Source organism: Lissotriton helveticus, chromosome 8 (assembly GCF_964261635.1).
Source record: "Lissotriton helveticus chromosome 8, aLisHel1.1, whole genome shotgun sequence".
NCBI classification, from domain to species: Eukaryota; Metazoa; Chordata; class Amphibia; order Caudata; family Salamandridae; genus Lissotriton; species Lissotriton helveticus.
Genome location: NC_136069.1, coordinates 1,692,619,693 through 1,692,632,400, shown reverse-complemented (window position 1 = coordinate 1,692,632,400; position 12,708 = coordinate 1,692,619,693). Strand labels below are relative to the sequence as shown.

At 42.1% G+C, this 12,708-nt stretch overlaps 1 protein-coding gene across 1 annotated transcript in view; it reads left to right on the top strand.

Annotated features, from left to right (window-relative positions):
- Positions 1 to 12,708, top strand: part of LOC144774114 (extracellular calcium-sensing receptor-like) — a 101,242-nt gene that overhangs the window by 63,921 nt on the left and 24,613 nt on the right. The window contains exon 5 of the mRNA XM_078659139.1: positions 3,760 to 3,883. Within this exon, the coding sequence (XP_078515265.1) occupies positions 3,760 to 3,883 (124 nt within the window). The remainder of the gene's footprint in view (positions 1 to 3,759; positions 3,884 to 12,708) is intronic.

Here is a 12,708-nt window from a genome sequence, read left to right as displayed (position 1 = left end):
ATTTTAGAATTAACTCAGTTCTCTTAAGATGCAAAATGCAACACTTTGAGTTCAATGTACCTTAGAATGCGTAACGCTATACAACGAAAGTGTTTCAGGGAAGGTGATGCGTCAGTTCCTTACACGCAAGAACGATGATGTGTCGGGTCCCTACTGATGCATAGGGGATGCGTCAGTTCTTCTTTGCGAGGGGAGGTGATGCGTCGGTTTCTTACTGCGCTTCCGTGGCAATGCGACCTGCAGTGCCGTGATGCGATGAAGATCCGGTGCAATGAACAAAAATGGCGTCTTCTCTTGGATGCAACACAATGCGTGCATGCCCGATGGCCGTGCGGCGACTCAATGATTCTTCTGAGCCAGAGAGGCCCTTCAAAACGCTTCCCGGTGATACGGCGGCTTCTGGTGCGACGTCAATCCTCTTCTCCAGTGATGTGAGGTGCTTCAGCGATGATGCGACAGCTGCAGTGGTGGTGACGCGCTTCTCCGTTGATGCAGCGGCGTCTGATGTGACGTTGGTCCTCTTCTCCGGCGATGCGACGACAGCCGCTGTGGCGGCGACACGCTTCTTCTTCATGAGTCACGCTTCCAGCTCCTTGCGACCCGCAGTTCCTCAGATAGTCCAACACAACTGCAGGCACTTCCAAAGAACTCTTGGAGAGGTGGTGGTTGAAGTCTGTTGTCCCTGAGAATTCAGCAGGAGGCAAGATCTTTCTCAAGCCCTAGTCTCACTACACCAATGTTATGGGTTCACAAGTTGAATAAAAGTAGCACAAAGTCCTTGCTCCTCTCTGTGGCAGTCAGGCAACCACTGCAGGCCAATCCCTCACGCTCAGGTATAGTCTCTCCTCAGGCTCTCTTCTTTCTCTCCTCAGCAAAGGTTTCTTCTTGTTTCCCAAAAGTGATCGAAAGTTCTGGGGTCTGGGTCCCCCTTTTTATACACAGTTTCTCTTTGTTCTCTGAAGGCAGAGCGGAATTTGCCTAATCCAAACTAGTTCTGGTCAGTCCTGGAGCACTCACTTTTCATGAGTCCTTCTTTCCTTTCACAGTGCAGGACAGGGACACCAGACGTACCGCAGGAGGTAGGGCCAGCATTGTGGAGGGAAGGCACAGCCCTATTCAGGTCCCAGGTCCACTCCTCCCTCCCATCTGCATGCAGATCTCTCTATTCAGCCCTGTGTTGACTCACCCTATCTCCTGGAACCCCCCAGCCCCTGTCACTCAAACTTCAGACAAGGAATACACAACCTAGCAGAGGCAAGCTTGGATGGTTAGACAAGAAAATACCTACTTTCTAGAAGTGGTATTTTCAAACACAGAATGTTAAAACCAACTTCACAAAAATATGCATTTTATCATTCTGAGTTCAGGGATACTAAACTCGAATTTCTACTAGTTCCCTGAGCCAGTTAAGATTATAAGAACTGCCCATTCTGGCCTATGGGGAACAGGTAGCCTTGCAATAGTGAAAACGAAAATGGCTGTAATTCACTATTAGGACATACCTTTTACCAACAATGCACCCTGCCCTGGGGCCTACCATAGGGGCGACTAATTTATAGAAAAGGGAAGATTTATGGACTGGCAAGTGGGTGCACTTGCCCAGTCAGCATGGCTGTACCAGACTGCACACAGGCTCTGCAATGGCAGACATGAGACACACTTTTACAGGTTGCTTCTTTGGGTGACACAACCAGTGCTGCAAGCCCACCAGCAGCATTTGGTTTACAAGCCCTGGGCACACTCAGTGCACTGTACAAGTAAACCAAACCAAGCAATCATGGAATCACTAATCAATATATTAATTTACCATAGGGAGCTCTTGCAATGTGGCACTGGACAGCAGTGTTACAGTGCCCAAAGCATCTATAACCAGCAAAAACACGAGGCAACATGCAAGAAATGGAGGGGAGACCCACGCCAAGGTGCCAGGTCTAACAGGGTCTAATACTCCAAGATCAGATAGCCCCTTTCCCTTTTCTAGAACTCCTTATATTAGGACAAGGTTTCTGTTCCTGCGCTTTACAAAAGTCCTTATCCTGCAAATTAAAACAGACTGAGGGGAAATGAGTGATGAACCTCAACACCTCAAAGAATAAGAGGAGTATTAACATAGTGCAAATTCACCCTCATGGGGCATCCGGATGTATCCTTGTAGGGCAGAATAATCACAAATACATTTTATGAAGCAAGATGCCATCTACTTTTTTTAGTTTTATATAGTGTGAATTTGACCCAAACCGGGTATCAGACCGTTTTACATAGCACCAGTTACATTTCATAAGGAAACACATACATTTTTTTGGAGCACGGGGAGATTAAGTGATTTGCCCAGAATCACAGGATTTTCAGCATCATTGCTGAGATTCGAACCCAGTTCCCCAGATTTGAGGTTGACTGCCCTAGCCGTTAGGCCAACTCATCTCACCTACTTATCAACAACTATGCAGGGTTTCACAGTATCAATCAAATGCCTTCTGGACGAGGAAGGGTCAGAGTGGCTGAAACGAATACAGGCCACATATTCCCATGTCCTATCCCGCTGTTGACTAGAAGTATGAAGGAGAGGGCACTTCCACACGTGTTTGACATCTTCCCCTGCATTACGCACTGGGAACAGTCAGTGCGTAGTTCTGGTCAGGACAAAATTTTGACTAAAAAGGCATATTGTCTTGTTATTAGTATTAGACCTGTTTGACAAGCCGCATAAAACTTTCCAAGAAAAAGAGCGCATCACATTTGGGTTCAGCATGTCAAATTTTGTGTAGCCCCCATCTGGGGGAGGTAGGGGGGAGATAAAGGGAGGGTCGAAAAATGATATTTTTCCTGTTAGCTCCAACAGATGTCTCTGCTGTCTGGTACTCAAAAAGGCTTTTTTTGTAAAAAAAATAAAAAATAAATGTGGTAATAAAGTAGAACTTTACTCATGGACGTGCCTTTGCTCGATTTGGTCTAAACATGTTTCGTTACTTTTAAGAAATCAGCATAACAAAAACAGGGCCTGGCATTATGATATATTCATCATTTTAAAACCTCAAAATGAGCTAGGTCCTGAAACATGTGCTTGAGTCTCCAAAGGGGGCACTGCAGATGTCACTAGGTCATGCATGTCATCTATTCTAGGAATTTGTTGGTGGGATACTGAAAAACCAATGGAAAGTCTAAAAGTATCACAGAGATCATTGGGTGGTTTGTGGGGGTTTGAAGGATCACAGAGATCATTGGGTGGTTTGTGGGGGTTTGAAGTATCACAGATATCATTGGGTGGTTTGTGGGGGTCAGAAGTATCACAGAGATCAATGGGTGGTTTGTGGGGGTTTGAAGTATCACAGAGATCATTGGGTGGTATGTGGGGGTTTGGCGGATCACAGAGATCATTGGGTGGTTTGTGTGGGTCAGAAGTATCACAGAGATCATTGGGTGGTTTACGGGGATCACCAGAGAGAACAGACCTCACGAGTGATTCTTCAAGGATGTTTCTAACTTAGATGATCCTAAAATATTACAGGACACACTAATTGACCCATATATTTGTCTCAATCCTTTATAATTATGACTTCAACTTACATTTGAGATCCATGAAAGTTGATGAAAGAATGTGAGATTCATGGTGCCAGATGTATTGAGGAACAACTGCATGCACCTTCTAGTCTCCTCTTTAATACACATTACCATACCATGGATGTCCTGTGTCCTTCATGCTGGTTCACACTTTATCAATGTTGTTTTTCTCTTTTTCATTACATTTCCATTGTCTTACAGTCACCGCGCTCTGTCTGCAGTGACAGCTGTCCTCCTGGTCACCGAAAGGCCTTGAAAGAAGGAAAGCCCATGTGCTGCTTTGATTGTGTGCCCTGTTCACATGGAGAAATCAGCAATGCCACAGGTGGGGTTTGCCTAGACATGCATCATTCATTGCCCTCTCAACTTTAATCAGACTATCAATATCTCAGTACATGTGTGCTTCTCTCTACTGGACACAGATGGGATGACAAACGTTTTAACATGATTTGAAGAAGGGTATTCTGCAAATTGAGGATGATATGAGTAGGTTTTATCATTTAACATCTTCAGGAATCCTTCAATTGCCTTTAAAAGTTTGATAGATTCCTAAATACGTAAGACAATTCTACTGTGTAAAGGACAATTTGCTGAATATCTTTAGTTTAATAGGATACTGAGTGGTCCGAATTTTTGATAAACAATTTGGGATGTCTTCAAAATGCCTGTTGGTGTAATTTGGGCTAGAAATTCATAAAGTGAAAAGAAAGATAAAACTGTTAAGGGAGGCACAACTCAGCTGTAAAAATGATGCAGGTTGAAAACTCATACAGGAAAATAGGAGTCTTAACGATTTAGAATAGATATTTATTTTGGAAATGTTTAAGCATAGCAACATAAACCAAATGAGTTAGGCAAGTGCAAAACTGTAAATCTTAGATCCAAAGGGAGGAAGGTATCACATAATTTCAAGGGAAATATTCAGGATTTTCCTTCCCTTCTGCCCAAATATATATAGTAAAAGTCCCCTAACTTAATGAAAATCGTTATTTTTGTGATGAATATAGATTTCCAAGATTTTCTTTTCGTGGTTAATATTTACTTGTTACACTTTTTATAAGCTTAGTTTAAAGGTCTTAGAGAAGTAAGTCGCCACATAACTTGTACCACAAATGCCAGGATACTAGATTTATTTTCACCCTTACCGTCCAAGGGAAATTGGACACAGTCCATAAAATCTTCAAAATACTCAAAAATTTAGATTATAGTGAACATTAATTGAGCTACACATTCCCAATGAAAACTGTGGCAGGCAGACGTTGTAAAGTTATTCATCAATTTATCTCTCCTGATCAGAGTTGATCAAGTATAATATCCAGGTAAAATTTCTCTTTTGGATGCATTTGATTCTGCAGAAATGTTGTCCTTCCCATTTCAATAGCCTATTGCTTTTTTTGTATACTGTAGCATGCTTTATCTTAATGAGTGACGGAAGGACTAGTGTTATTTTAGAATGTAGGCATAACTACATCAGCAGTTACTGACCTCGCCAGTAAAGCTCTAGAACCCCTTATTAACAGTCAAGGCATCCCTCTTCCCAAAAATGTTTCATAGTTTCAGAAAACCTGTAGAGATCCTGCAGCTGCTGAAGGAGACCACCCTGAACGATCATCTGCTTACTATCTACCACACCTTGCTAGGATATTAATAAGCACATTGACACCCAATGCCATGAGAAGATGAAGGCTAATATCCATCTGCAAGATCAATGTTAGACCTGGTCCCATTGGCATAGATCTCTCTTGCATTTACTGCATTTGCCTCCTGTATTTCTTCTATGTGTTCTGCTGGTCTAGATGCTTTGGGGGCTTTGCAATTGCTATTCAGTGCCAAGTCCTCCCTATAGTAAATTATTGTAATGGATTAGTGACTCAATGATTGGCTTATTTGATTTACTTGTCAGACCCTAGTACAGTGCACCAAGTGTGTCCAGGGCCTGTAAATCAAATGCTGCTGGCGGGCTTGCAGCAATGGTTGTGCCATCCACAGAAGCAGCTTGTAAAATGTAATTCAGGTCTGCCATTGCAGAGCCTGTGTGCAGCCGGGGGCTGCCATGTTGACTTGGTAAGTGCACCCACTTACCAGTCTCTAAACCTTCCCTTTTCTACATGTTAGCCTGCACTAAGGTAGGCCCAAGGGCAGGGTGCATTGTAAGTAAAAGGTAGGACATGCCCTGGTGTTAGTGGCATATCCTGATAGTGAATTACAGCCAATTTCATGTTTCACTATTGCAAGGCTACCTTTTCCCATAGGCCAGAATGGGCAGGTTGATTATAACATCTTATAATCCTAAGTGACCCAGGGAACATGGTAGAAAAACGAAATTAGTATGCCTGAACTTTTAGTGAAGTTGGTTTTAACATTGTGTGTTTGAAAACACCACTTTTAGAAAGTAGGTATTTTCTTGCCTAACCATCCAGTATGCCTCTGCTAAGTTGTGTATTCCATGTCTGCTTTGTGAGTGACAGGGGCTGTGGTGGCTCAAAGAGACAGGGTGAGTCAGAACTAGGCTTAATAGACCTAGCTGCATTGGGAGTGGTGGGAGGAGTAGCTCCTGAATAGGGATGTGCCTGCCTTCCACAATGCTGGCTCCACCTCCTGTGGTGCGTCTGATGACCCTGGCCCACACTGACAAAGGAAGAAGTTGTGCACTGGCAGGATGCACACAGAACTGGTTTGGACTAGGTATAGACACTCTCGGCCTTCAGAGACAAATGATTTGTGTGTATAAAAAGGGGGACCCAGACCCCAGAACTTTACATCACTTCTGGGAATCAAGACGACCTTTTGCCAAGAAGAAGAACCAAGGAAGCTGAAGGAGGCGACTGCCCCTGTGCTGTGCTGTTTGGGTTGGTCTTCAGTGGTTACTTTATTGCCAAGGAAAGGAGAAAAGGAACGTTGTGTGTACTTTTGCTATCTTGAAGAAGAATCTCCAAGGGCTTGAATTGTGCTTGCCTCCTGCCTGAAGTCTCAGATATACAAGGCTTCACCACCAGCTCCCCTGAATTTGATTGCTGGGAATTCTGCCTGCAGAGAGGTGCCTACTGTTGTTTAGGCCCTCTGAGAAGACTGCGTGTCACTGGGAGATGAAAGCGCGACACAACAAGGAGAAGTGTGTCGCAGCTGCAGCAGTTGCCATTGCATCACTGAAGAGGCGTGCGGCCGCCGCAGAAGTCGCCGCTGCATCACCGGAGAAGCGTGTTGCAGGACCTGCCGTGGCTTAGAAGTTACCTCGTTCACCGCACAGCCGCCAGGCATGCATGCACCCACCACATACAATGTTGTTGCATCGCATCAAGACTCCATTTTACCACAGCCCACCGGATCGTCACATCGCATCGAGGTGCCATCTTGTTGTATTGTCACCGGGCTGCAGTAAGAAACGACACATCAGCTCCCCACACTGTAAGTAAGGAAGCAAGCCTCAACTCCTCTGCATAGTATTAAGGAACCGACGCATCAACTCCCCTGAGTGTAAGGAACGGTGCATCAACTTCCTTGCGACCCTTTTGTTTGTTTGCGTGACGCATCTAAGGTACTTTGAGAGTAAAGTGTCATATTTACCATTTATATTAAACTAAGCTATGTTCTACAATTTTAAAGTCTATTTTTTACAGTATTATGCATTATTGTTGTTTGCTCTTGTGTTAAGTCTAGCAAAGATTACTTATGTTTCTAAACTGGTGTGGTGTCCATTTGTAGTGTTTTCACTGTATTACTGTATGTCTTCACAAATGCTTTACACACAGCCTCTGAGATAAGCCTGTCTACTTGTGTCAAGCTACCAAGGGGGTGAGCAGGGGTTATTTTATCAGTGTAGCCCCTTACTCTGATTAGAAGCAAGGGTCCCTATTTGGTCAAAGGTACCTACCTCTGCCAACTAGAGACCCCCAGTTCTAAGAATCAACAACAATTTTCCAGGCTGCAGAGGACAACACTGAGACAGTAACCTTGTAATTGGTGGCTACATTCTTCCGGTCAATGAGAACGGTGGCAACAGATATAAACTCTTGTAGATTTGAGTTCCTTACTATAAACTGTGCCCCTTTCCCTAGCATCCACACTGTCACTGGGATTATTCAGTCTCTACTGCAAGCCTGTTGTAGTTCTCATCTACAAAGAAAATGTCAATGACATACAATTCTGCAGTAAAGGCTCTGCTGCAAGTCACATTCAATGAGGAAGGGTTGCATCACCAGAATCCAACCTACTAGTACAATGTACCCCTTGCTCCACTCTCTGAGGATAAAGTGTTTGCTCATCTCAAATGCCACCAATCAAGAACAACTGAAAGGCTGGCTCTCCAATGGTTTGCCCCACAACCCAGTCTCACTACACCAATGTTATGGGTTCAAGCATTGATTTCAATGTCTTTACTTTCAAAACGCATATTTTGAAAAAGACACAAAGGGCCTGATTTAGATCTCGGCGGATATGTGACAGTGACAGCTATCCTGACAGCTGAAATGTAAATCCCATAGTATACAATGGGATTTATATTTCAGCGGATGGGATGGTGTGCTGTAGTAACCTGTCCAACAAGATCCAAATCAGGACCAACATCTGCTTGACCTCAACTATTCTTGTGGAGGAAAGTGGAGACATTTCTGCCACATTCATATTCCCAAAACTGCCATACAATGCAGTCTTAACAAAAGCTATTTCCTACTTCCCAGCATCTCAGAACCCTCCCTCCACCAACAAGGAGAGCGTCCTCCATGCGGCCATGTATGGCATCAAAAGACTAATGCAAGCCCCATCAGCTCTTCTTACACAGAAGTCTCATGTTCAGTCTCATCCAGATCAGCTTCAAGGAGCAAGGCTCAAGTATTTCAATGACATTGGCAATTAAAATTATGATCTACAGTCAGACTTACCAACTCAGAGAATCATCTCAAAAGGCCACTTGCTTTTATTCGTGTAAAAAACTGATTTGTATTAGTGTATATTCTGTCCCATGCAGATTAGATGAAGTTTGTAATTCAGTTAAAGGTATTATAAATTAATTTTGCAAAAACTGGAATTTTATGATGGGACATTCTCATTATTATCGGATCCTGCTTTTTTGCCGCGGTCATGAAGTGCAAAAAAGAGCACTTTTAAATGTTGCCTGCTTCCAGCTCAAATACATCTTTGCAAGCCTTACTATAGCTTCAGCTGAGACTGCTCTTAAAAGTGGGTGTTATATAGCGACAGTGACTCATTTGTGAAATCATGGAATAAATCAAGCTGCTGCCCTTAGACTGGTGTGTGACCTGTCATCACTTCTTAATTTCTTGCAAAGCCTGTGCATTCCTTCCGAATGTATATGTCATTCATATTGCGAAAACAGTTTTTTGTCAATATTTTATAAATTAGGGATTCCTCTGTCCTCTGTCACATGGTTCCATTTGTATGCATTTTTCACTATATATCAATCCCTTTGAAGATATTTGAGGTCATTCTGTAAAACCAGAATTTTGGTCCATTCTCATCCCTGTGCCTTCTCCTTTAATCTCAGGGCATGTCTGCCCTATGGGATCTTAGTATCCGAGTTTGTTGCCTGTATTCCCCTTGCCCTTCCTGTAAGACCCTGCCCTGCTATCTTTCTGTAATGTGCAGTCAAAGCTCACTGAATGAGGCGGCTTCACAGCCGAAATAAGCTCAACCATAGGAACATCTATGGTTTAATAAAGCTAATAAACTAGATCCTAACCTTTCTACCTGGAAACAATAGTCCTCAGTAGGAGTACTATATGTTAGAGACATTATTCAACCCAATAATCCTGTTTTCTTTGCCATGTTCCTTCTTCATCCTATGAATTTGTAACATTTTTTTTATCAATGATAGTAGCTTTAAGGGATTTTTAAAAAGCTGCATAAGGTTGAATGTTTAATATTTCTTTAGAATTTTACTCCACGAAACATATTGTGCCACTAATATATAAATCCGGGAGCTCAATAAGATTCAACAAACATGGGACATCATGTTCTAAATATAATATTGAACCCATCCCTCCATTTAAATGGCATAATAGATGGAGCTCTTGATATGAAATAAAGTTTTTCTCTTCTTATCACAAAGCACATTTTGGACGGTCTATAGGTCATACTGGACTCCCTGCCCGTTTACCCAAACAGGGAGTTCTCCCTTCGGCTGTGTGTTGGCACCTCAATCATCCTCTGTTTGACTTGAATCATCTGTTATTCTACTGTAAGAATACTCATACTTTCTGGAAGGACATTGAAAATATACTATCTAATAATATTTACATTAACTTGTCCCTAACCCATACTCTTGTATCTTTGGGCATTCATTTTTGTACTGACACCCAACTGTGTAATTTTCTGATTTCATGGGATAGATTGCTGATTGAAGTTTTACTTACTATAGGTATTAAAACTATTCTTTCCTATTGAAAAAACTAATTAATATCTCATCCCAGTCGCGCACATCCAAGATGGCCGCGTGAGCTGGGGGCTCCCGAGACCCCCCTACCCTCCCACATATTGAATTTTGGATATGTCATACATGATTAGCGCTTATCTTTTACCCCCTCCTACAATGATATGAGTAGGTTATGCCAGGTTTTCACTACCTAATAAGAGGGCGCTTTGAAAAGAAATATGGGACACCATAGGACCGGTCCCGATTCGGCTGCACCGCCGAGGGAAACCACGTGACCTAGTCCAGGATCAGCTCTCTTCTTTTAAAAATGGCGGGGGACCGGCGAACACTGCTTCCAGGATTCCACGGGGAGGAGCAGGAGACCGCGGATACCCTATCACAGGTATGCCATACGACATGGACCGAGTACGATCGTTTATCTCGGGGACGTTTTTTGCATAATTGTGAAAACTGAACCTATATTTGTTTTAAGGTCCCGCTTTTCAAGATCTAACTTTGGCTACTGGTTTGGATGTTACCCGACAACCAGCACTTTCCACTGTCCCCCTCGCTACACTGACTCTCGAAGGTATCATAATCTGATGATCAAGAGTAAATTGTGTATTATTTTGATCATTTTTGGGAGAAATTATTGTTTATTGTAACAGAGGGAGGAGGATAATAATGACGGAATTGTTCTTAGCCACACTAATGGGAGGAGGATAATAGTGATAAGCGAACCTTATTTTGAGAACTTTATACTGAGACCCATATTACCAGGACTATTGCATATTTATTTCTGAGTTAAATTCTCTGATTGAGGGATTTTTAGTTTCGATGAGCTTCTAAGAGCCTGATATAACATGGCATATATATATGTGCTTCAAATGTGTTCCAAATACAGGGGGGCCAGAACAGACTCTCGTTTTTTCACTTCACGTACTGTTGGGGCCCATTTGTGGAAATATGACCAGAAAACATCTTCTGGAACGTTACATCTATATTGTCCAGGTAACATAATCTTTTGATTATTTCGTACGATGCTCTACATGAGCAATAATGAAAAATAGCATTTTTTATTATTAAACCTTTTTGTGACTCACATGACTAAGGCTGCAGTATAGCCCTCAGATCGAAATAAGTTTATGGTCAGCATTAAGATCCTTTATGACTCATGGCTGAACCGCTACTCATAAAGTTATACTATTATATCTTACTATTAGGAATATCTGGGTCTACCGACGGACCGTATTCTTACAGCATCAACTTTGAAGGTGCGACTACATTTTTGGCCATCGGATTGGAATGATCCATTTCTATGGTGAGCTTACTTTTGATTTATATTGTGGTGATTATAGGTGACAAATAGGACCACATCTTATCCCCTATGTTCATTTAGTCAACCAGGGTGTAATAATCGGTACTCCGATGCTCCATTCATATCTCGATTTCGGTCAATCTGACCTCACACTCTGCGATCTTCTATATGTCTCACTTTGGCCAAATTAGGTTCTACTTTACATTTCACCTCTGGTTATTATCTAGTACTACACGTTGCATGGTTGCACAAATTTCTTGTTTCGGGTGCCTTTCTTTCCCCCAATCGGCATATATCGGAGGAATTAATTCATGTCGAATTACACCATTTGGATTTGTAATGTGAAAAGCAATGTACTGGTGAGGGTGTACTTGCTTTTTAAATTGACAAACATGTCATATGGCTTGAATTTTTAGTATGATCTTGTCTATTGGTGTATCCTCTAATCAATTTTAACTTAATTTTGTATGTTATGTACTATATTGTCATGACCATTTAAACACAAGGCAAAAAATGCTTATGCATGTCAACATCTTTTGCAGCCCTGACGAAATTCCCAAGGCACTAAAGGGAATGAAACGCGTTGGCTGTGCCTGTGTATTTTAAAAAGAGAAAATAAAGAACCCATTAAAGAAAGAACAGAAGACTGACAACATCTATGAACTCTTTGTATTATTGACTTCACTGAGTGCACCTCTCAATTCTCTTATAAAACTATTTCTGACGGACATCCTTGGCGGCGGATGGTGAGAGTGGTTGCACCATTAGAAATTTGGAAACAAAAGACGTTGATGTGCTAAACCTTGGTCTGCTGCTGTGTGCTTTGGTTTTTTGTATAATTCCTAGGAATTGACTGTTTTGCACTCTTCTTTATTCATAACATTGCATGACTAGGATGCCTAACTTTGGAGATGGGAGGGAGGAAATGGCCCTCAACCTGTTTGGATCCAATAGACCTAATGAACCACAATACTTAGGTGAACCTAGCAAACCCAGCTTAAAGACCCTATTCCTCAAACTTGAGCGTTTGAAGAAATTAGAATTATCACGCTGGTGGGATGGGGCTACCCTCACTCAATATCTATCCAACAAAAAAGTTCCTAGGGGACTGAAAATCCTTTTATTCCCAACATTTGAAGATCTAGGGGAGGATCTACTCAACGAGTGGGAAGGTAACTTAGAACATGCCTCACAGGTCATGATGAAAATATTGATTCGTCATGCCCAAGAAAAGGGTGAAAAACTAATGGCTGAAATTGACGCCCTGACAATAGAAATAAATGGGTTAGAACCCAAAGATCTTATTGAAAAAAACTTTGCCATCTTAAAGAAAGTTATGGATGAACATCAAATTTACTTAAAAGACAAGAAACTAAAAAAGATAAGGAGAGACGACAGGGACTATAGAGATGGACGCATATATAGGTTCGCTAAGAAATTTGACCAGATTCAAGGGGTAGAGGAA